The following is a 22,215-nucleotide window of genomic DNA, read 5'->3' on the forward strand; positions in this document are numbered from 1 at the left end:
GACCAAAATCCATATATTTATATATGTTGAAGCAATTAATATCGAAATCATATTTTTTAAAATTCAAAGGTGCAATTAATACTTATATGAGTTTACATATTGTAATTCAGTGAGACGTATTAGAATTTAAAACATATATTAATTAGGTATATATACTATCTAAAATTTAAACGTTGTAATCCAAAATTAATTAGATTGGTCGATTTTGAAATCATTCAATTTATATAAAAATAACCTATTAAGAATGTACATAATTGAAAATCAATAGATAATTATTAATATAAAAGTAGATAAAACATTCGTAATATAAGATTTCATTACGAGAAGATTTGATCTTTCTTTTTGCCAATTTTGTAAGCATTGGAAAGCTGTAATAATTGTATTTTTCATGTACAATATATGTATAGCGATAAACTAATGATTGGTAATAGTTACGATTCAAATCAAATATTTTATAAATATAGGGTGGTATGTATAATGATTATGTCTGAAAATAATTGTTACGTTGATCGCCCTACGGACATGTTTGGTTATTTGATTGGATTAGACATGATGTGATTTGACGAGATGTGAAATTTAACGATAACTAATCCCTTAATCCATTATCCCGTCTTAATCTAGGATGTTGGACGAGTCCATTTGTTGGAGGGAGCCCAAGAAGTACTGGATTTTGAGCAAATTGGGCATGAGGCTAAAATAGTCTTATTAATGGGTAAATATTACTTGAACTCAGACTCGTTGTGATAGGTCTGGACCCATATTTTTAAATTAGACCCGCAAAAGCTATCTTAATTACTTTAATACTTATTTAGTAAGAGTGAAGATAATAAAGATCAACTTATTTTTATTATATAAGATAGAAAAAAGACTATGAATTGATTTAGAGGAAGTTGGACTAAACTTATAATCTTTTTAAAATATTTTACAAAATATTAAAATTTATTTGATTTTTTTTTGAACAGGAGGAATTTATATGATCCAAAATAAGATGTTAGAAATTTATAAATCTTCTTAAGGAGGAGGCGCTTAAACAATCGACTTCTTTTAAGAGATAAAAAAAACTCCTTCATATTTTTTACATATTAATTAAAAAATTATCATTCTAATTTTGACGTCACCTACGTAAACAACGATCAATAATCGCTTCACAACCATAATTATTTAATTAATACCCTTTTTGTTTGTTTGATAATTTTAACTATAATAATTAACCACAACATTGTAATAAATCTCAAAAGGATAGTTTTACGTATCCAACAAACATTGTGCCCACATACCCATTGGTTTCATCTACTGTTCTCTCTCTCTCTAGAAGTATATATAATTATAAGTTGTAATTGCGTGTATTTGTTGCATGACATAACATAGTTCTTGTTTTTGTCAAAAACATCTATGTATTCTCAGCATATCCCCACTTATGTTACGCCATCCCATCTTCTATAACTATACTATACATCACTCTCCCCCATAAATATCAATCATTCTATGCTATACCAATACTGGGTGCCAGAAATGGAAAGACATCGACGGCGGAGCTCCCACCACGTCGCCACTTTTCTCCCCCTCTTTCTTACTATTTTCCTTCTCCTTCCTTCCGCCCAAGCCGAGAGTAATTTCTTTCTCTTTATTATTCATTTTCACTTCCTATATCCATATATATTGTTGATAAGGTTAGCTAGCTATGTCCAAATCATAATAAACACAAACTAGTCGTTGCGTTACATGTTATTTCTGTCACGAGACGTATTATAACGTTAGCAATAGTTGTAAAACCATAACATATGTTCTGGCCGTAGTTCCAATCATGGTCAAAACTTAAATTTTCGATTGATTTTGTCTGACCATATATATGGGATAGTATTGATTTGTCCTGATTATTTATAATATGGAGAATAATTTATTTTTTCTAATAGTAATTTCTTATTTATTTATTTTATTTAAAAATTTTGATGTTATAATAACCAATTTTTTATGTTATGAATCGTATTTATTGAAAAAGAAAAAGTATTTTTGCTTAAGATATCATATTTAATGATTGGATTGTGATCCAATTTTAACTAGTTATTAATTTAGTGAAATTATATTGTATGTGTGATTAATTAGATTGGATAAGTCAGAATTATTTATTAATTATAGTATGTACATGAAATTAAAAGAGTATTAATTTGAATATAGTCACTAGATCTATATAGTTTCCCAAAATGTTTCTCAATGTTGCACTTAAATTACGAAAATGGTGGTTTTAAGATTAACTAATAATAAATTTGGGTGCAGATAAAACAGATCCGACGGCTAATCAGAATTTGAGTCCGATCCAAGGGTGGAGGAGTGCTGAATACTGCCTACAGAATGTAATAAAGTGTTGTTATGCTCATGCCTTTCATTTGTGTCTTTCGTTTTGATAATTTTAATATTATTATTAAAAATATATATTAAGCGATGATACTTTTGATTTTTGTCAAAATATAATCATCAGCAATAAAATTATCATTATAAATAATTCATGATATATTTATAATAACTTAATGAAAATACAACATGAACTGATTGGATAGTATTTTTGTCAGACGTCTAGAAGCTGCCCGGAGAAATATTGGCTGACTGACTCGGGATGGCTGAACGTAAGCTACGACGACGGGGTGGGGTTCTGCGCAGCAGGCGGCTGCGCCGACCACACCAGGGCGGTGCTCCTCTGCATTCATCATGTCAAAAGAGAGTATTGGTTTAGAAATCATGCTTCTGTCAAAGATCTCAATGAGACCATAAACAGGGGATGTGCACAAGGTATGCACCATTTCCCCTTCTACAACAATATATATACTTTAATTAATAGGATGAATTACAATCAATTTTTTTAAAATTTTGACATAATTATAAGTATTTTTTCATTATTTAGAAAGTTATCAATATCATTGATTTTAATGGTCATTTAACAACTAGCTTAATTCATTAGACTTTGTTGAGTTATATTTTTTTTTGTAAATTGATTAAAATATCCATATGGACATAAATTATAATTTTTTTTAAAAATATTCTGAACTTTTTTATGGACTATGGAGGCATTTTTTTTTTTTATAATTTTCAAATTTATTTCATCCACCTCTTCATTTTTTTCAAATTTTTATTTTTTTAGAAAATACAACAAGAGCAAAATGGATCATCAGGCCATGAATAACAATCAATATATTATTAATTGATAATAAAAAGGGACCTTTGTAGAGTGAAGACTACAATTTTCAATATATACTATATATATATATATAAAATTCCATATTCATGGGTGATCTTAGCTTAAATAATTCTCAAAATTTAAATTTAAATGGAAATGTATAGTGAAAATTTCAAAACTGAGCTGATTTTTCTATTGCAGGTTTTACCGGCGCCAGCTTAACCAGCTCTGGCTACAGATCAAACTCAGCTCCAATTTTCGGCGCATTGTCAGCCGCCGCCTTGATGTTCATTGCCTTTTTCTAAATAAAATTGCATCTTATTTGTCATATGTCCGGATGTAATGTGTCAGACACATACACAATAAATTCACAAATAAATGTAAAATTAAGATGCCCCGAAACCGGAGTTTCTGAGTTTTCAGTATATTTGATTTTGTATTTTGTATTTGTATAAAATAAAATAAGTATAAGGGTAATTTTTTCACTAATTTTTTTATCAAAACAACCTTAATGTTTCTCAAGAATTAGTGGATTTTATATCATATATGCACGTGTTGTTTCTGTAATATATTATTAAAATTAAGATTTGGAATTAAACTTACAATCTTTTTGAAGTTATGAAATGCTATTTTGTGGGATGCAAAATCCAATTTTCTCGTAATTTTGTGTATGTCTCTTCGGGTTTTTCTTTCAAGTCGTTAAGCTAGTTCTCATTCGCTTATGTCTATATTCACAATAAGTGGAATATACTTGTCATTTAAGTGACTTGTATTTATAATAATAGTCAAAGGGTATGACTAGAAATGATGAGAGGATCATCAAAATTGATAATCATAAATATCTAGGAGGGTTGTTTTTTATATATGTTTACATTCATATGAAATTTTTCAATCATTATTTTTATAAATTAATAATATATGTTTTTCTATAACACTTTAATGCGTGTGATTTTAGCACGGGTTCAAAATTCTTGGATATTCGAAATGGATCTGGGCCACTTCAGTAAAAAAATCTGAGAAAAAGAACCTGCAAAATAAAGGGTTAGCACTCCGATGCTTAAGTTAGTCCCGAATTTAAAAATAGACAATAATGAAAACGAACGACGATAAGAAATTGTGATAAAATGAAGAATTCAGTATTCAAGAACACGAATTTAGAGTAATAGAATGGCAGCAAGCGGAAGAGTTCTTGAATGCGTCAGGCGGGGGGGGGGTGGATTTGCTGGGGGGTGCCTCGTATATTTATAAAGAGGAGTTCTCCTACAATAGGAATCCTGCTAAGAGGAATCCGCACGCTTTAGCAAGAAAAGTGGAATTCTGTAGATAAGGCTCCTCCTTATCCGTTTCTTGAGCAATAAGTCTCCGAATGAAGGGGGCTTCTTTCTTCGTGCAAGGTAAAGAGTCTTTAAGGGTGAAAAGTCCATTCCTTCCTATTATCTAACTTTGGAGGCCTCCAAATTGGGCTCCTCATTTGGACCAAATATGACAAAGTGGGCTTCCTTCCTTGACTGGGCTTTGGTGCAGGGAGGGGCCCCTTTGGGCTGAGCTAGATGGACCTTTTTGCTGGGTTAGGTTGGATCATAGGAGGTCCCCTTTTTGGGCTGGGCCTTCGCCTGGGTTTGGTATTCCGTTTTGGGCCAGTTCCTCTTGGGTTATATCCATCACGCTTTAATATAATATTACTAACAATTTTAAATCAATCAAAATGTAATCATATCTTTTTAAATAAAAAATATATTCAATTTGACACTAATAATATTAAAAAACTATCATCTTCATCAAATTAATATATAAATATATATTTATATATATTGATTTGTTGTCACTAACAACATGAAAAATGATATAATCAATTAATCCAAACGTATTTATATTTTCACTTAAAAAATCTACACAAAATTAAAATTACAGGTTTCCCACTAAAACTGAATATAAAAATAAAATCAAACATGGGGAAGTTGAAAGATAGATCCAGTGTATTGAGAATACAACTCAACTCTGCCAGAGGCCTCAATCATATGAACACATTCTCTAATCAAGTAGAAGAATCAGATGATGTCGACAAATATTTTGATCATCATCGGCCCCAGTAAAGTGTGGCAGTTCTGGATACTAGTCTCGACAGCACTGGATAATAACTCTTAATTACCAAAACAATTATAAAATGATACAAATGATTGTATATGGAAACTATTTTAAGATAATTCATAAAAATAAAAATGAGAATGAACTGAAAATTAATTTTAATAACATATATAATTAAAAATCACATGCTTTATACTAAAAGCAGTTACACAATGTGCATTATTAAATCATTTTAGTATATTAATTTGACATATATTAAATTTATAAAATTATAAAAAAAAAAAAAATTACTCACAATCTTCGAGGTTGAGTTGAGCTCGATAAACTCAAGTCAAGCTTAAAGTAAAACCAACTCACGAAGCTCGTAAACCCAAGGTTTTTGGAATAAGAGGGGGGATTGAACCAGTCAAATTACTGGATCATTGATCCGATCAATTGGATTAAATTAAAAAAATCGGTAGACTACAATTATATTATATATATGTAACATATTAATACATACTATATATATACTAAATGATTAAAATAAAAAATAAAAGTTATTTAAATAAAAATGTTTAAAATTTTAAATTAAATTTCATTTAATTAAATAATAATAATAATTTAAAAAAAAGAAAAATAAAATGAAATCTAATAATTAATTAGTTTATAGGAATATCTATATATATTTATAAACTAATATATATCTCCCGCGAACTGTCTTTCCTTTTCAACTCCCCCACCTATCCCGTTTTCTTTTTCACCCCCACCCTCCGCCACTTGTTTTCCTTCTTCTCTCATGCTCCACGGCTCCACCTCCCTTTCCATTTTCCCTCTCACTCTTCACTTCTCATTTCCTTCTTCTTTCCCCCACCCTCCACCTCTCCTTTCTTTCTTTTTTCTTGTCCCCACCAACTTTCTTTCCTTCTTATCCATTCGCCACTCGTTGCCGCGACTCCACCACTGCCCACCAGCTTGACTTTCTTTTTCTTTTTTTAAAAATATAAATCGGGTTGCCTGATTTTCACTGGTTTTGTTGGATTAACCACTCCGATTCTAATACACACACCTGGACAGCTCCAAATCCGGTCCAATTTGAAAAACATTGCGTAAATCCGATCATCTGAAAACCTGAGTAAAAGACACTGCAAGTTTACTGTATCGATTAGCTGAAATCCTCCGATATTGACAAATGTCATAAATTAAAAAAGAATTTAAAATCTGATATCCATGCAATAAAAATACATACCTATGAAAAGAAAATAACAAACAGTATTCATAAATGTCCACCTGCATCGGAACATGTACGGATCCACTGATGGACGAGTAATCGTGCTCGACCCATGTCAAATATGCGACTACTTATATTGTTTTTTTTTTATGTACTTTGGTGGAAAAGCAAGAGTGCGTCTATTTTTGCCTTGATTAGCCGCTTAATATACTAACGCTTTCTTGCTGCTCACGTGCTTTAGGGAGAAATCGCTGAAATGTTTGACAATTCCACTCGTTTCAGGCTGCAAATTGTGTTCGTGGGTCCGCAAGGGAGACCAACACCCAGCGAAACGTTGAAGGATGATTCTTGCACTTCAATCCCACGTGTGATTAATGCACTTTTATTTTCTTTTTTTTTTTTGTGTCAGAAGAATAATCAATTATATTATAAGTATATCTTTTACAACACATGTATTATTTATATTAATGTAAAAAGAAAAGGCCTTCCGTATATTCAAACAATGTTTCATAATATTGCCGCATCATTTTTTTATAAAACTAAAAATGCCCTTCAACTGATAAGGTAACTAACTTCTTAAACTTTTCAAATTTTACATTAATTGATAAATTTATTTTTTTTGATGTAATATATTAAAAAATAAATAAATGTCTGTCCTCCTAAACCAGGTTTTTTTTTTCTAAAAGAAAAACTTATCAAACACTTTTTAGTATTATATAAGTTTTCAAACATCTAATAAGATATTTAGAAAAGTTTATGAAGTCAAAACCAAACACTGTCTTAGTAAAAATAAAAAATCCCAAAATTGTAAAAACTCCCGACTTCTATTGCAAAATTATGCTGCCTCTTCTATTTTGATAAATATTTACACGCCATGTGTGTAAAATATATTTTTAAATAAAATAAAAGATGTAATCTTTGTACACACAGTATTATATTAAATAAAAAATAATCAAATTAATTAAAAATAAAAAATTTAATCCGCTGTGTTTGTGGCCCGAGCAATTGTACACATTGACAATTGACTGAAACCCTAAATGCTAGATCATTTCCATACTTAGTATTTCCTTTTCTATAGAGTATTTACAAGAAGAACATTTATATTTTTTACTTTTTTAATAATTAAGATGAAGATGTCCAAAATACGAATAGTGCCGACAAGTTACAATTATCTGCATTCTGAAAATCCCCCAAGATAAAAATCTGAAAAAACCTACAAGACCAAGTCCAAAAACCCCCTCAAAAACCCAAAAACAATAATAATAATAAAAAAGAATATAAATCTAGTGTGTCTAAACTTGAGATGACCAATATGTCTCTCTACCCTGCAATTTTAGGTGATCAGCTGTATAAAATTGAAAAGAATTGTTAGGTATCAGATCCCAGATGAAAACTGCAATATGAAAGCGCATACATACATTCACCAAGAAAATTTTAATAAATAAAAAATATTCTTGAACAAAAATAAAGGATAATTCGTCCCTTGTGACTTTTAGAAAATACAAAATTTACATTTTTATGTGCTTTACTTGGATAGAATTATCCATTAGTTGTTAATTTTTTATCTGTCTAATGTCTATTTAATTTATCTATACTAACTAATTTAAAAGTGTAGATACTGAATCACCTTCGTCATTCTCAATCATACAATATATATACAATAAAATCTTGTAAACTTTATACAAGAAAAGCTCTGTTACTGTACATCTGACAAGACTTCACTTTTATCAATAAGCAAGGGAGGAGCTAGACCCCATTGAGCTCTAGCGGCCGATAGAGCTTGGCTTCGGCCTACAACTATCAATCTATCAAGTTTAGGTTGAACTTGTCTTGCTTATTAAAAAAATAATATAATTTAAATTCACATTAACTTGTTTAAAAAATATTTTCTTCAACATCCCATTTTTAATCCCTTTCCACTAGTTACAACCATACCGTTCTCACTTAGTCAAGAAAAGAAGTTTGTTATTTTGTAATTTTCTCAAACCAAGTTATGATCGGATCGAGCCAAGTTTTTGATTTCGCTACTGTCAATAAGCAGTGTAATAAAGATTGATCCTACACTGGCAGGTGCAGTATCATATATTTTTTGAGATCCTTTGACTTCATTTTACATATTTATTTATAGGTAAATAAAGAGAGAAAATGGAGAAAGCTTACCAGAATCGCAAGGATCCAATAGCGATTTCTACCCAACAAAAAAAAAAAAAAAAAAAATCAATAATTTACATGAGGAAGAAAAGAGAAAACATAAAGGAATAGGTATTTTGAGATTGAAAAGAGAGGGAGAAGACTATAACTGTTGAAAGTAAGTATCTGGTAATTAGTTTTACTCAAAGGGTGTGTTCGTTTTAAGGGATAACTTGAACTAATATTAAGTCAATAATTTTAACCAACAGACATATTTAAGTTGTAGAAAATATTTTAGTTTTTTAAATTTATAATTAAATTGTATATATAAATTATAGTTCAATTAAATAAACTAGACAAAAATGTTTATTTAAAACCCTAAAAGACATATATTAGCTTATACTAAAGACAAAATTTTATTCCCAAAAATTGAGTCAACTAAATAAACCAAATAAAAGAATAAAGAGTTAGAAACCAAATTCCATATAATGTAAAATTATGTTAACGCCTTCTGATATTATAACTAATTACACTAACGCCCTCTACTTTCTGTAAGTTATAGTTAAACTCTTTGAGAGGGTATTACTGTAATGTACCTTTTGAGAGGGCGCTAGTGTAATGTATTTTAGGGAGTGTTTGTATATAAATTCATTACTAAATAGGAGTATAATTATAAATATAATTACAATATTTAGAGATTTATTTGTAATTTTTGCAAAATGGACAATAGAGTGTCTTTATTTGTGTAATTAAATCTAATATTTGGGGATGTTAATGTAATTTAAACTTTTCCATATATGAAAAAATGGGATGATGAGATGATGAATTGCATATTTGGATGGACTCACCAGCCCAGAGGAGTGAGTCTTGTGTTGCATATTGGCGCATGTCCGTTGTCAATCTCCGACTGATCAATGCTATGGCAATCAATCTTGAAAGGCAAACTAATCAACTTGCTGTCGCTGGAATAGAAATCAATCCGCCCCTTAACCCCCACGGTGATCACCAACACATGCGTCTTGGACTTGTCCTTGAGCTCCTGCCCCGTCGCCTCGTCCACCTCCGCCCTCTTGACCGCCGACCTGACATAGACGTCCGAGGTCGTGTGAGGTGGCTGGCGCATGTCATTGAGGTCGATGCTGTCAAAGGTGAACCCTGCAGACATCATTGTGGCCGTCATGCCACTGTAGGCGAGCTCCATTTTACCGCTCCCATTGGTCACGTTGAGCTTGACCTCGAAGTTGGCTGACAGCAGCGTCTCCTGGTTCTTGTCCTCGATGTCAAGCTTGTTGACATCGAGCCGTTGGAGGCGAACTTCCGGCAGGTTCGATTGGAGGAAGGCAAAGACTATGCCTGCAAAGAGGAGGATAAGGAGGATGATGGTGCCGATGATCAACGCAACCCAGGCGCAGCACGAGGAGCAAATGGAGCTACAGCCGCATTTGCGCCGGCCGTGTTACGAGTCGAAATCATCTTGGCTGGCGGTCACGCGGCGGCTGACGCTCTTTGGCAGCCGGTTTCTTGTTGCTGAGCCCGCCATTTCAAGAGAACATGAAAAGGCCTGAATCGGATTCTACCTTTGGAAAGAAGAGGGGAAATGTGATTTTCGAAGCTGTCATATGCCTCCACAGCATTTCTGTTTAGGCTTCTGAAATTCAGGAGAACCGGAAATTTGTTGTCTGGTCTAAAATTCTGGGGCTGCCCGCAATTGCCTGAAATTCTATCTCAGCCCTACACGGGACTACAGAATCAGACAATGTTCAGTTCACAACTCAAACACAAGATTTACTAAAATGAGACATCCCCAAGAATCCAGTACGTAGTTGATATCTCTGAAAATCTCAAAATAGAACAAAACAATGTATCTGGCAAGAATTTTTCATATCTGGCAAGAGTAGTACAGTACAACATGAGTGCAGTCCTATAAGACTCAATGACTGACAAATTCACACTTCACTGCAAATGCAAGAACTTGAATCAGATCAATTTCTCAGGACCTGAACATGAAAAAAGTCAAAAATTTAAAAGTGTGAAGCATTCTTTTCTAAAATATTGATCAAGGGGTTTGCACATTTGAGTCCTTGGATTTATTTTCGTCCGAGGATGGTCGGTTCTCCGAGTCAGATTGCCGCACCTCTTCGATCATTCTAACTACTTCGTCTATGCTGGGCCGCATGTCGGGCACCTTGGCGACACAGGCCATGGCGATTTGCAGCATCTGCACCATTTCTTCTTCAATATTTTGGAATCTCATTAGCTCGACATCGAAAACCTCAGCCGTCCACTCCTCGCGGACGACTGACTGGACCCATCTGGGGAGATCAACGATGTCCTCGCGGCTTGGAGATTGTATTGGTTGTTTTCCAGTGAGCATCTCGAGTAGGATTACTCCGAAGCTGTACACATCAGATTTGTGAGTGTGTTTTCGAGTTTCCATCACTTCTGGAGCACGGTAGCCAGCATGACGAGATGAAGTGGAGGGATGGTTCATGAGTGGCGCTAAGCCGAAGTCAGAGACACAGCCATCAAGATCTTGGTTCAGGAGGACATTTGAGGATTTGATGTTTCCATGTGTAAATTTTGCACCACCGATGGAGTGCAAATGAGCAATGCCTCTTGCTGCTCCGAGGGACATTTTGACTCTTGACTCCCAGTCGAGCGGAGCTCTTCCAGTAGTCTTGTTTCCTGTTTCAGTTGAAATAGCATGAAAAAAGTTTATTGAAACAACTTACTAAGAGGTAATTGGATGAGCACATAAGCTTTTCAAAACATATTGTAAGAGGGTATTCCGTAAGTTTTTCCAATAAGAAACTTATAAGATCCAAGAAAGTAAGATTATGAGCTTACAACCTCCTTTTTATAAGCTCAAAAAACATCTTATAAAACATATGAACTTATAAGATCTTACAGATGAGCTTAGCCAAACACCCTCTAAAATTGATCTAGCAAGATTTAAATATGATTTAAAATGGTGGTCATTCAAAATGATCAATTTGCATAAAACTAACAAAATTCGTGCCATTTTCTCCAAAATATGATGGCCATGTAGAAGAGGATGTTCTTAAGAAGTTAAGAAATATTTACAATATTTAAGTTTTACATTAAACAACAAAGTGCTGCTTCACTCCGTGTTCACTTACAATCATCTTAAATAGCTTCTCTAATTGCTTTAGATACTTTTAATTTTTATTTTCAGTACTCATGTTTCAATGAGAATAATGTATAGTGTTATTGACCAAGAAATATAGGAAAAGTAGCTGGATGCTAAAAACATCCTTTTTTCAGTCGAAAAAAGGTCGATATCTAGAAATTTCATTAAAATTAAGAAAAGTCTTCAAGATTAATAAAGATGTCCAAGCAAAGGAGATCAAGGCTGTTGTGAAAGGGAACTGGAGAGAGAGAGAGAGAGAGAGTTGATACCATGCAACAGACTGGCCAAGCTGCCATTTGGATAGTAATCATAAACCAGGAGCTTTTCATCCTTGGAGTAATAATATGCACGTAAAGGCACAATATTTGGATGCTGTCCGACTCGACCAATTATTTCCATTTGCTGCTCGAAGTCTCTCTTCCCCACAATTACCTCTTTCAACCGTTTCACCACCACTGTAGTCGACTCTTCCAAGACTGCTTTGTATGCAGTCCCAAAACTACCTTTTCCTAGCACTTCTGCTGAGGCCCTCAACAAATCCTCTAGATCAAAGTTGTAAGAACAACCTTCGAAGAAAACTAACTTGTTCTTCTCAGGTTCTTGCACCCCACTGCCAAACTCCTCGCTCGGTTTCTCAGCCCTCCCAATACCAGAAGATTTAACCTTCGGCTCTGTACCAGCATCATTCTGCTTTTTCTTAAAGCAGCACAAAAATAAAACTAGAGCTACAAGAAATAGAAGTGCGGCACCTCCTACGGCAATGGCAATTATAGCTCCCAGTGGAAGTTTCTTCGAGGAGCGTTGCCTACGAGGGCCTTCTGAAGGTGGAAACATGGAACTGGGGGAAGGAGAAGGAGGAAGAGCATGGAAACAAGGATTCAAAGGTAGCCCGCATAAAGAGTTTCCAACAAATGAAGAATTGGGGAACTTCTGTAGAGAAGACGGGATAGTGCCATTGAGATGATTGTAGCTTAGGTTGAGCCGTCTGAGCCGTGGTAGGCCCAGATCAGGAATGGGTCCAGAAAGTGAATTGTTCTGAAGGCTAAGTGCCGTTAGTCGAGTCAAATTCCGAATTGTTAGTGGAATGCTTCCAGTCAATGAATTAAATGAGAGATCCAAAACACTGAGTTGAGGGGAAATGGAAGTTGGAATATCACCAGAAAAGTTATTTTTTTGGAGGAAAAGGTAGTGGAGAGAAGGGAGTGAAAGGATATCAGACGGCAGATTACCACTGAGGCGATTTGACCGAAGGCTGAGAACCCTCAGGGCTTCCAACTTCCCCAGAGTGTTGTTGGGAATTGGACCCGTAAGTCCAACCCCTGGAAGCCGCAGACCAATGACATTTCGACCATCCACACTACAATTGATTCCGATCCATGTTGTGCAGATGGGGGAAGCAGGATTCCAGTTGAGCTTCCGACCATGGGGTACAGCAGCTGAAAAAGCCAGAAGGGCTTGCTTATCGGAGCTCAAGTCACCACAAGCCACAGGCAGAAGACAGACAATAACAAAGAGGGAAGACAGCTTTACATGTAAACCACAGTTTTGCATGAGAAAATCCACTGAAGCATAAGAGTAGGATAGATATCCCGGTTTTCCTGAGGCAAGGCAGCAAAGAAACATTAAAACGAATTAGCTTATTGAAAGGCAAATAAAGGCGTGAATTGAAATTAAAACAACATAAAACAAGAAGGAAGGACTAAAAAGTTGGCGGCAGTAAAATTCAAATTCTGAGCATTCACAAAAGGAGAACAAATAAAAGACAAACTTTGTTAAGTGAAGACAAAAATCAAGTCAAAGTACTAACATTTGTTGTCAATCCAGACGAGAATTGCATTGCAGCTCTTAAAGGAATAAATAATGGGAAAAGTCTCTCTATGAGAAAGTACACTTGTATTATGTCAATTGGAACTCAGGAACTTACATATGCCTAGCGGACATATAAATATAGTAGCTCCAGTTGACTTTGAGCATAGAAGTTTCTAACAAGTTTGAATTGTTTTCCAACTATATTACTTCAATTACCAAATCAGCTACAACTTCTCTTCCAGAAATGTGTCGAGACATATGCCAAATCATGAGTACTTTTGACCAAAGGCATTAAGATTCCGTTTGCAGCTGATGGAACGAAATGGTCATCTTTGAGAAGTTCAAAACAACACTCTACAGAAACCTCTAGTTAGGAAGTTAATAAGTTTTAAATTTTGAGTTTCTGTAACAGCCAAGCAGGGTTCACTTTGTTTTTTCCCCAAAGCCAAGCCAGAAAAGGTCGAATTTCGGTGCCGTAATTTGAGCACACTCGACATCAAAAGCAAAGCACATTGTTGGCAGCTCCTCAAAGAAGTTTTAGAACAGCTGAAAAGGAAACAAAACTAAAAGAAAAAGTGTGTAAAGGCATAGACATGTCGCCTTTTCCAGTAACCTTTCGTAGCTAACTAGAGTAATCTAACAAGCTTATCTTGCAAGAAAGTGGATCATTGAGCTGCTGGTAGTGTGGCAAACAAAAGCAGACTTAATCATTAACAACATTTCAGCTGAAGAGTGAATTTCACAATCTCAAACAAAAAACAGGCAAAAAAATTCAATTCCCACCTTTCCCATCAATGACAGACTAAAATTCTCATCTCCACTTCAAGAAAACGAAACATACAGATGAAAAGCAGTTGTTTTGGCAACAATAAGAACTCTTGGTGTCATTATAGGTTGCTATGACATTTTCTCTTCCACCAAACAATTTTTTTATTTTAAAAAAGAAGGAAAAGTTATGAAAGTTGAACAAGAATCCTAGAAAATTTAGGATGAGAATCCTAGAGTAAAATGTGCTCTGGGGCAGTTTTGGAAGCTGTTAAACAACCCAAATTTACATTACCTTTGAAGTAATAACAACATCCCTGAGCTCAATGCCTAATATAAAAATTTGGGAAACCAACAAATGTTCAATCAAACTTCCACACTGTATTCAGTGGACCAAATGCAGTCAATAAATACACTGATTCTTTGTGCAGGAAGAAGTAATAAACTCAACCACCTCGGCAACAACTACAAACTCAGCTTACTCAGATCTGCTAGTAAACTTTCTTTCCTCTTCAGCCGAAATGGGGTTGGTCTAAACACGCACGCAAACACACACAAGCAAAGAAATAACTAAAGGGTCATGCCCAAGATTATTACCTCGAACCATGTCGAGGAGCCCAGAAAATTTCTTGACGCTTCAATGCAAATTCCAGGTTTTGGTGTGTGTGTGTGTGTTGTGGGGGGGGGGGGGGGGTTGTTATCGAGAATGGTGAAGTAGAGAGTAATAAAAATCGGAGCTTTTTCTTCCACTCTCCACAATGGAGTTAATGAACACAGCAGAAGGACAGAATTCAACCCGACTCACGTCCTGAGGAAGCAACAGCAGCAGCATTGGCAACCGCATTTCAGTCAAGAATTCACACCATGAATGGGAATTCAAAGATCCAAGACTGCATTAATGAACCCACAAAATAATTCTCAGCTGAAGTTGTGCAGCTTTTGTTCTTGAAAGTGAGCTGGAAAAGCAAAGAAAAATAGGGAGACAGAGGGAGGGGTGGGCGTAGGAGTGGGGGTGGGGGGATGAGCAAGAGTCAGTCACTGAAGTTGATTCGCTCAACCACTAAGACAGAGGGGTGGGGTGGGGGTGGGGGTGGGGTTTAGGCCTTTTGTAAGAATAGAGATGAAATAATGAGCCCACCCTTTATTTTAAACTAAAAATTGAAATACATTATGTGCCTCTATAATTTATATTTTTATTATAATAGTGGTGATCCCATACGATCTTTTTAAATATATAAAAATAAATTGTAGCGTAATATGAATAAAAAAAAAAGAAATTTGTTAATTCGAAACAAACGTATAATGAGACGAAAGAGAAAAAATAAATTATAATTATAAATTTATTAAAAATATTAAAATAACTATAATGACCATTTTTTAAAAAAATAAATGAATTAAAGTATAAATTTGAATATCTAAAAAGTGATACGGTAAAAGATTCTTTTTTATAATAATATAGACTTATTATAATAAATAAATACTAATAATGAACAAAAATTATAAATAAACTAACTTTAAAATGGATAATTAGAAAATTAATTATTCAAAAGATTATAATTATTTGTTAAAAAAATATAGATAAGAGACAATACATTTTACCAACAACAATGGTCATTATAGGGGTCTTTTTTAATTCAGTGAATAATAAGAAGATAAAATGAATAGCTTAATAAAACTGTTAACATATTTAAATTATAAATTAGTACGGGTATAAAATTATTGGCAAAAATAATTTTTAAAAAAAAGGTTATTTTATATATATATATATATATATATTAAAGACATTTAAATCAAGAAGCATTTTATCAATCAAAAATTAATATTTTAAGACCATCACATCTAATAAACAGTATCGACCCATAAAAATAGGTATAGTATACACATATCATTATATACTTCAAGTACTTGAAGTATAAATGATCGGTAGGTAGGATCACTCCATACTACAATAATTCTCACAAACTTCAAAATTGCCCAAATTTTATTTATTTATTTTTTTATAAAATTATAAGTACACCCTCTGTTCAAAAGAAAATTTTATAATTACATCCTTTAAGCTAATTACATTGATACCCTTTTCAGGGGTTTATTTATAATTTTATAAATAACATATAGGTTTTTTTGTGTAATTTATTTAATTTTGAAGGATGTTGATATAAAATTGTAGTTACTTGTTCAGGTCATGATAAAATTCCAATTAACACCAATAACAATTTAAATGAAAAGGAGTTAGGACCATTTTTTAGTCAAATTTATAAATCCCCATCATAAAAAGAAATGGGGCCTTCATTTAAAAGGAGAGAGGGAAAGGATGGCAACATTCAACTTTTTATATTATGCGGGCTGTTGTACCATACTCCATTCGTGTATTTAAATTTATATAAAAAATATTTGCTTATTTTTATGTGATTTTTTTTTTTGAGTAATTGTAAACTAAAGTTATGTGTAATTTTAATTAATTTATATAAAAATTTAAAAAAAAATAATTTATTAGAAAAATATACACTTGTAAATTGGATTTTAATTTAAGGGAGCAAATTTTATAATTTAATTATTTCAATATTTATTTAGTTTTGAAATTTGAAATTCGTAATTCTAAATTCATCGATCCAAATATAGCGTTATATAATTTTATAAAAACACGCTCTCACTTGCAAAAGGGACATATAAGTCAATTGACTTGACCCTTCACCATATAATAATTCTATATTAAAGGAATAACAATAAACATTCATACAAATATTCAGAATTAAACTTAGATAGGGAACTATATTTATGGAAATAAATCTTTATTTTAAATTAAGTTTATAAACAAATAAAAATAAAATAAAGTACAATAAAATTATAATAAAGTTATCTATATTCTTCTTCCTAATTTCAAATTTTAAGTTAAACTCAACATCATATTTCATAATTGTTTATTTTCAAAACTATAATTCCCTATTCCAAATAGGTTTTATTAAGGGGTGTTTGGTAGGACCAAAATAAAAAAGAACAATTGCATTTCTTATTGGATTATAAATTTTGACCTTTTTTCTTTATATGCCTCAATTTTTAATTCAATTTGTGACCATATAGATGTGCACCACCAGATATTGGGAAACAGGTGGCATCATTAAAATTTTTAATTACTTATTTTGGGAAAAGGGAAAAAATAAGTTAGGTCTTTTGATTTTGTGGACTCAATTAGATCCGCACAGGATAATATTTGTAAATATATTTTATTTGTTTAATTTTTAACATAGTAATATCTTACTAAATATTTATAAAGAAATAACTTTATTTTTTAAAATAATTAATTGACTTTTACAAATTAAGCCCATCATGTCCTGATCGGATCTAAGCAGTGGGGCAGGTTTCCGATCCAATTAAAATTAAACGGTACGTAGATTTTGAGTTTGGACCGTCCAATCAATCCAGTTGCCATTTCTAAATATTGTTCAACTCGTGGCAAGGTTGCCATGACTCGTACATGGCAATTAGACTAATATTTTTCTCATTGTGATGTTGCAATCGAGGCATAACGTTTGAATTACTATTTAAATTTTCTTTTTTTTAAAAAAAAGGGGTTGAAGTAAATCATTGGGGTCACCTATAATGTTTTGCACAAACAAATGCATCTGGTCCAACATATTATTCTGACACACGACACACCAACTTTGGATAATAATTAAGGCAAGTTTGAAAATTTTTAGGGAAACCAGAAAGAACAGTACCAATCACGATGTGACACGTGTGTATCATGTGTACATTTTATCACCTACCTATGTATGAATGAGAGTGTGAATTTATGAGTCAAATATGATTATTTTACTTTACTGTATATAAGAAGAGAAGTGGTGGCAGCATTTACTACTCACTACTCTCAAGAATTGTTGCACCAAAATTAGTCGTTGGGCATTTAATGACAATAGATTGTGATCTAAGTTCCATAAATACTAGCCATCATAACATATTCGATTAGATATGTATATATATATATATATATAATTAAATAAAAATAAAAAAAGAAATAAATAATTGAACGGGTTTTATATTGATTTTGAACGTACATGAGTAAAAAATCATTAATATAATTTAATTAATTAAATAAATAGTTATTCATAAAAGAAAGAATTATAAGTAAGGGCATACTAGTCTATCGATATTTTATTTACCAAAAATAGTTTTTCTGAGGTTTTAGAGCCGTAATAGTATAGATTTAGAATTTAATTTGTCAAGATTTTTAAGAATTTTTTAGCATCGAATTCGCATCTAAAATATGAGACTATATTAGTTCGGACATGTCGGACCAGCTCCATAATTTTAATATATTAATATTGTATTTTTTAAATGAATAACAATACCATAATTTTGAAAATAGATTGTGTTTAGGTGTAGAATTAATTCTAAACCATTATCCATTTATTATATATGTAAATACTAAGATGTTAATGATAATTAATAAATAAATAAAAGAATCATAATATATGTTTGATGATAATTGTAATTAAATTATTTACTAAGTATGTAAACTTTCCATTTTCTTATTAAATGAATTCTTTTCTAATAATAAGTGTCCTTATTTCCTTTTGATTATGACATAGTACCCACTAAAATTGACTTCATGTATTTTGCTTGTGCAACATTCTTAATTAACATTCAATAACTCATAGGGTATCACTATAATTTCAATTAATCAACAAAAAAATAAAAATATTATTTATAAATAGATAATAAATTATTACTAATATTATTATATCAAAAATACATTTTTGGATCTGATCCCTGCAAAGAAGAATAAGGGGCTACCACAAGGTAACAAAGAAATAAAACCAGAGAAGGTCAATATCCAAACCACCAAAACCAGACATTAGGGATTAATACAAAGAAAAGCACACAACACAACACAAAGATAAGATTAATAATCATAATAAAGTGATAAATTTAATATTATCATTAGTTGTATATATTTAATTTTATTTTGTTACAATAATAAGTTTTATGCTTTTAATAGTCAATACTATTTTATAAAAAGTTCTTAGGGTTAATGCTAACGTAGGCAACAAAAAATTATATAATTTTTTTTATTTTGCCCCTCATTTAATAATTTTATGTATATTTATATACTTATAAAAGGATAAATATAATATATATATATATATATATTAGTGACACTTCTAAAACTACCATTTAATATTTATTATTAATATTATCTTTTATTGGAATAAATGTCGATTTGTGTCTAAGATTGGAGTTTGGAGGTAAGAGAGAAGTTAAGCTCTCACGACATATCTTGTTGAGGTATATATAAATGCGCGATATTATGCAAAAAAAAATATGTAAAAGGTAAGAGATAATTACTTCATTTTCTCTCTATGTTTGGCGTAATTGTATATAAATTTCTTGTAATTTAAAAATTAAATTTAGTATCTCTTACGATTGTTTTTGTCTATACAAATAGACTCCTCAATTAGTTCAATTTCACTAATTTATTGATATTGGCAGAAAAGATTGAATGGAAGTTTCTAGCTATTTAACCCTCATTAATTTATTACTGACACATTGTAGGTTAAACAAATAATAATTTTTTGATCAAAATTATTCTTATACATCTTCACATAGTAATGCGTGTAAGGAGGTATATCTTCACCCTTACAAAGTATTTTGTGTACAAAAATTCGTTTGACCTAAAATACATCGGTAATGAATCAATCGAGGTTGTAAATATGAATTTTCATATAATTTTTTTGTTAATATCAGCAAACCTAACGAATTTTAGATAACGGGGAAATTTATTAATTAGACGGAATCAAATATTAAGAGTATTACATGTAATTTCTCAAACTACAAAACTTTTATGTGCAATTACCTCAAATTTCAGGAAAGGATTCAGCGGGGTAGATATCATGTCCAAAGGAGAATAAAGTAGGTACCACAAACAAACAAAGAAGTACAATCGGTGAAGCTCAACGTGCAACTGATACCATGCATACCAAAAGCAACTATCCATCAGCAATGAAGACAAAGACCAACCGACAACATAACACAACACAAGACCACTATCTTACAGCAAACATCAGGTGACTTGTAACTATCAAACCCTCTTAATAAACTTATCCATAATCTCTTTCTATTGCAAATGAGACATGCAAATGCCCACAACATCCACACCCAAAATTTATTTAGTTTCCTACTTTTGATTTGAACAATTATGCCTCCAAACGTTTGTTGACTCAGTTGTTCAATTACATAATTATAGCTTTGATTTCCTTTCCCAGTGTAAGAGTTGCGTAAAAGTAAATAAAAAATATAACTTTTAGTTATTCACATAGACAAGCGTCTCATATGAGCTGTAAATGAGAAAATGATGACTTACGAACTCCAAAACCTCTGTAAAGTGTCTTTTTTAAAACAAAACTGTGACACTTATATAAAAATTGAGAGACCCACGCAATGGGGCACCAATTGAATTTCGAACCACGTTCATTATGTCATTTGTGGTGGGAATGAGGTCATGCTTATTTAAGTAATCTTGATGCAACATTTTTGGATATATATATATATATATATATATTAAAAAGAATAGAGTGCAGAGTTAAGAATATGTGAAAAATGTATTAGAAATTATTGTCTTGGAATAATTCTTTTTCAATAAACCATACAAATATAAGTGTAGCCAACCCCCCCCCCCCCCCAACCCAAACACACACACACACAAAAAACTTGGAACACAATTTTCTAGAACGAAATGACAGAAATGTTGTCGGTATATAAATATATACACATGTGTAGGAATGATTGTTGGAGGAATTAATATTAATGTCTTCCCAACAAACCCTAAATTGTCTAGAAGTGGTCTGAAGAATCATTAAGACCCCATTTGATAACAACATTTCCTCTAATATTTCTGCAACTTCTTTCCCATTCTATATTACAAACTTGCAAACAATGGGGTTTTCTGTTTCAAATTTTATAATACTTTATTATATTCAATAGGATCAAATACAATTTGCACTCATAATCTATGCATTTTATCTCATTTACACTCCTAAAGTGTGAAAGATAACAAAAACACCCCACACAAAATAATTTGGTATTGATAGGACAAAAATGCCCTTTCTTTCTTACCCATATACATTTTATTTTACTTCCTAAAATATGTTTTATTAAAATATCTCCCTCAAATTATTTTTAAATTTAAAATTTTAGTTACATTTTATTTTAAAAATTTAAGTTATGGAACACAAAATATTTACAACTCAATATATGCAAATATATTTTGTACAATAAATAAATTGTGTTAAAAAATACATATAAATATGTGTCAATGCATAATGTATATAATATTATAGAAAATGTATATTACATAACTTATAAATTTTTATGCAATTATATATCCACATAATATAGATATATCATATCATTACTTCAAAAAACATAGAGTATTATATTAATTATATTATAGATATTTGATAATTTACCGTATATATATATGTTCGATGTAATATTTTAAATATGCATTAATAATTTATTTCTAAAAAACTTTATATAACAACACAAGCAAAATTTATGTAAATCTTTAACTAGTTATATAAAAGAATATAAGAAGTGTAAATTTATAGTGTTTATGCATATTCCATACTCAGTATAAAAATCATAAATTTTGGTGATGTTAATTTTAATAAAAATTTTATAATAATTCATATTATATTTAGGAGAATTATTGTAATAGAGATATTTTAAGAGTGGAATAGCAAGGGCAATTTCATCATAAAAAATTAATGTATGTCATAAGGAACTATTTTGTTACGTATTATAATTTAAGAGTGTAAATACACTATATTCATAATTTAGGAGTGCAAAATGTATTTGACCCCATTTAATACATATACATATTGTATATAACTTTTTTTA

The 22,215-nt window shown here is 31.7% G+C and overlaps 3 protein-coding genes and 1 long non-coding RNA gene across 4 annotated transcripts; 1 reads left to right on the forward strand and 3 right to left on the reverse strand.

Annotated features, from left to right (window-relative positions):
* The first annotated feature begins 1,475 nt into the window (after positions 1-1,475).
* On the forward strand, positions 1,476-3,868 carry LOC110012607 (uncharacterized). Its single transcript, XM_020696940.2, has 4 exons — positions 1,476-1,609; positions 2,275-2,351; positions 2,568-2,784; positions 3,371-3,868. The coding sequence occupies exons 1-4, from the start codon at positions 1,486-1,488 to the stop codon at positions 3,472-3,474; spliced, it is 522 nt and encodes a 173-aa protein (XP_020552599.1). The 5' UTR covers positions 1,476-1,485; the 3' UTR covers positions 3,475-3,868.
* A 415-nt stretch (positions 3,869-4,283) lies between these two features.
* On the reverse strand, positions 4,284-6,753 carry LOC110012606 (uncharacterized). The gene is made up of 2 exons (XR_002287829.2): positions 6,483-6,753; positions 4,284-6,378 (listed from the first exon to the last, which is right to left on the reverse strand). It is a non-coding gene; the product is annotated as an uncharacterized LOC110012606 (long non-coding RNA).
* A 941-nt stretch (positions 6,754-7,694) lies between these two features.
* Positions 7,695-10,050, reverse strand: LOC110012584 (uncharacterized; the record flags this gene model as incomplete). Its single annotated transcript, XM_020696780.2, has 3 exons — positions 7,695-7,809; positions 8,625-8,652; positions 9,443-10,050. Coding segments are annotated over 2 exons (609 nt in total), but the record flags the coding sequence as incomplete, so codon positions are not given.
* Positions 10,051-10,456: 406 nt separating this feature from the next.
* Positions 10,457-15,356, reverse strand: LOC105170472 (Leucine-rich repeat protein kinase family protein). Its single transcript, XM_011091235.3, has 3 exons — positions 14,917-15,356; positions 12,015-13,343; positions 10,457-11,279 (listed from the first exon to the last, which is right to left on the reverse strand). The coding sequence occupies exons 1-3, from the start codon at positions 14,924-14,926 to the stop codon at positions 10,651-10,653; spliced, it is 1,968 nt and encodes a 655-aa protein (XP_011089537.1). The 5' UTR covers positions 14,927-15,356; the 3' UTR covers positions 10,457-10,650.
* Between the last annotated feature and the right edge of the window lie 6,859 nt (positions 15,357-22,215).

This window comes from Sesamum indicum, linkage group LG9 (assembly GCF_026168435.1).
Source record: "Sesamum indicum cultivar Baizhima isolate 11 linkage group LG9, ASM2616843v1, whole genome shotgun sequence".
NCBI classification, from domain to species: Eukaryota; Viridiplantae; Streptophyta; class Magnoliopsida; order Lamiales; family Pedaliaceae; genus Sesamum; species Sesamum indicum.

Coding starts and splice junctions, on each gene's coding strand:
- LOC110012607 (XM_020696940.2), top strand. CDS start 1,486: ATGCTATACCAATACTGGGTGCCAGAAATGGAAAGACATCGACGGCGG. Junction 1,610..2,274: donor TCCTTCCGCCCAAGCCGAGA/GTAATTTCTTTC, acceptor ATTTGGGTGCAG/ATAAAACAGATCCGACGGCT. Junction 2,785..3,370: donor AAACAGGGGATGTGCACAAG/GTATGCACCATT, acceptor TTTCTATTGCAG/GTTTTACCGGCGCCAGCTTA.
- LOC105170472 (XM_011091235.3), bottom strand. Junction 11,280..12,014: donor CTTGGCCAGTCTGTTGCATG/GTATCAACTCTC, acceptor CAACTGAAACAG/GAAACAAGACTACTGGAAGA.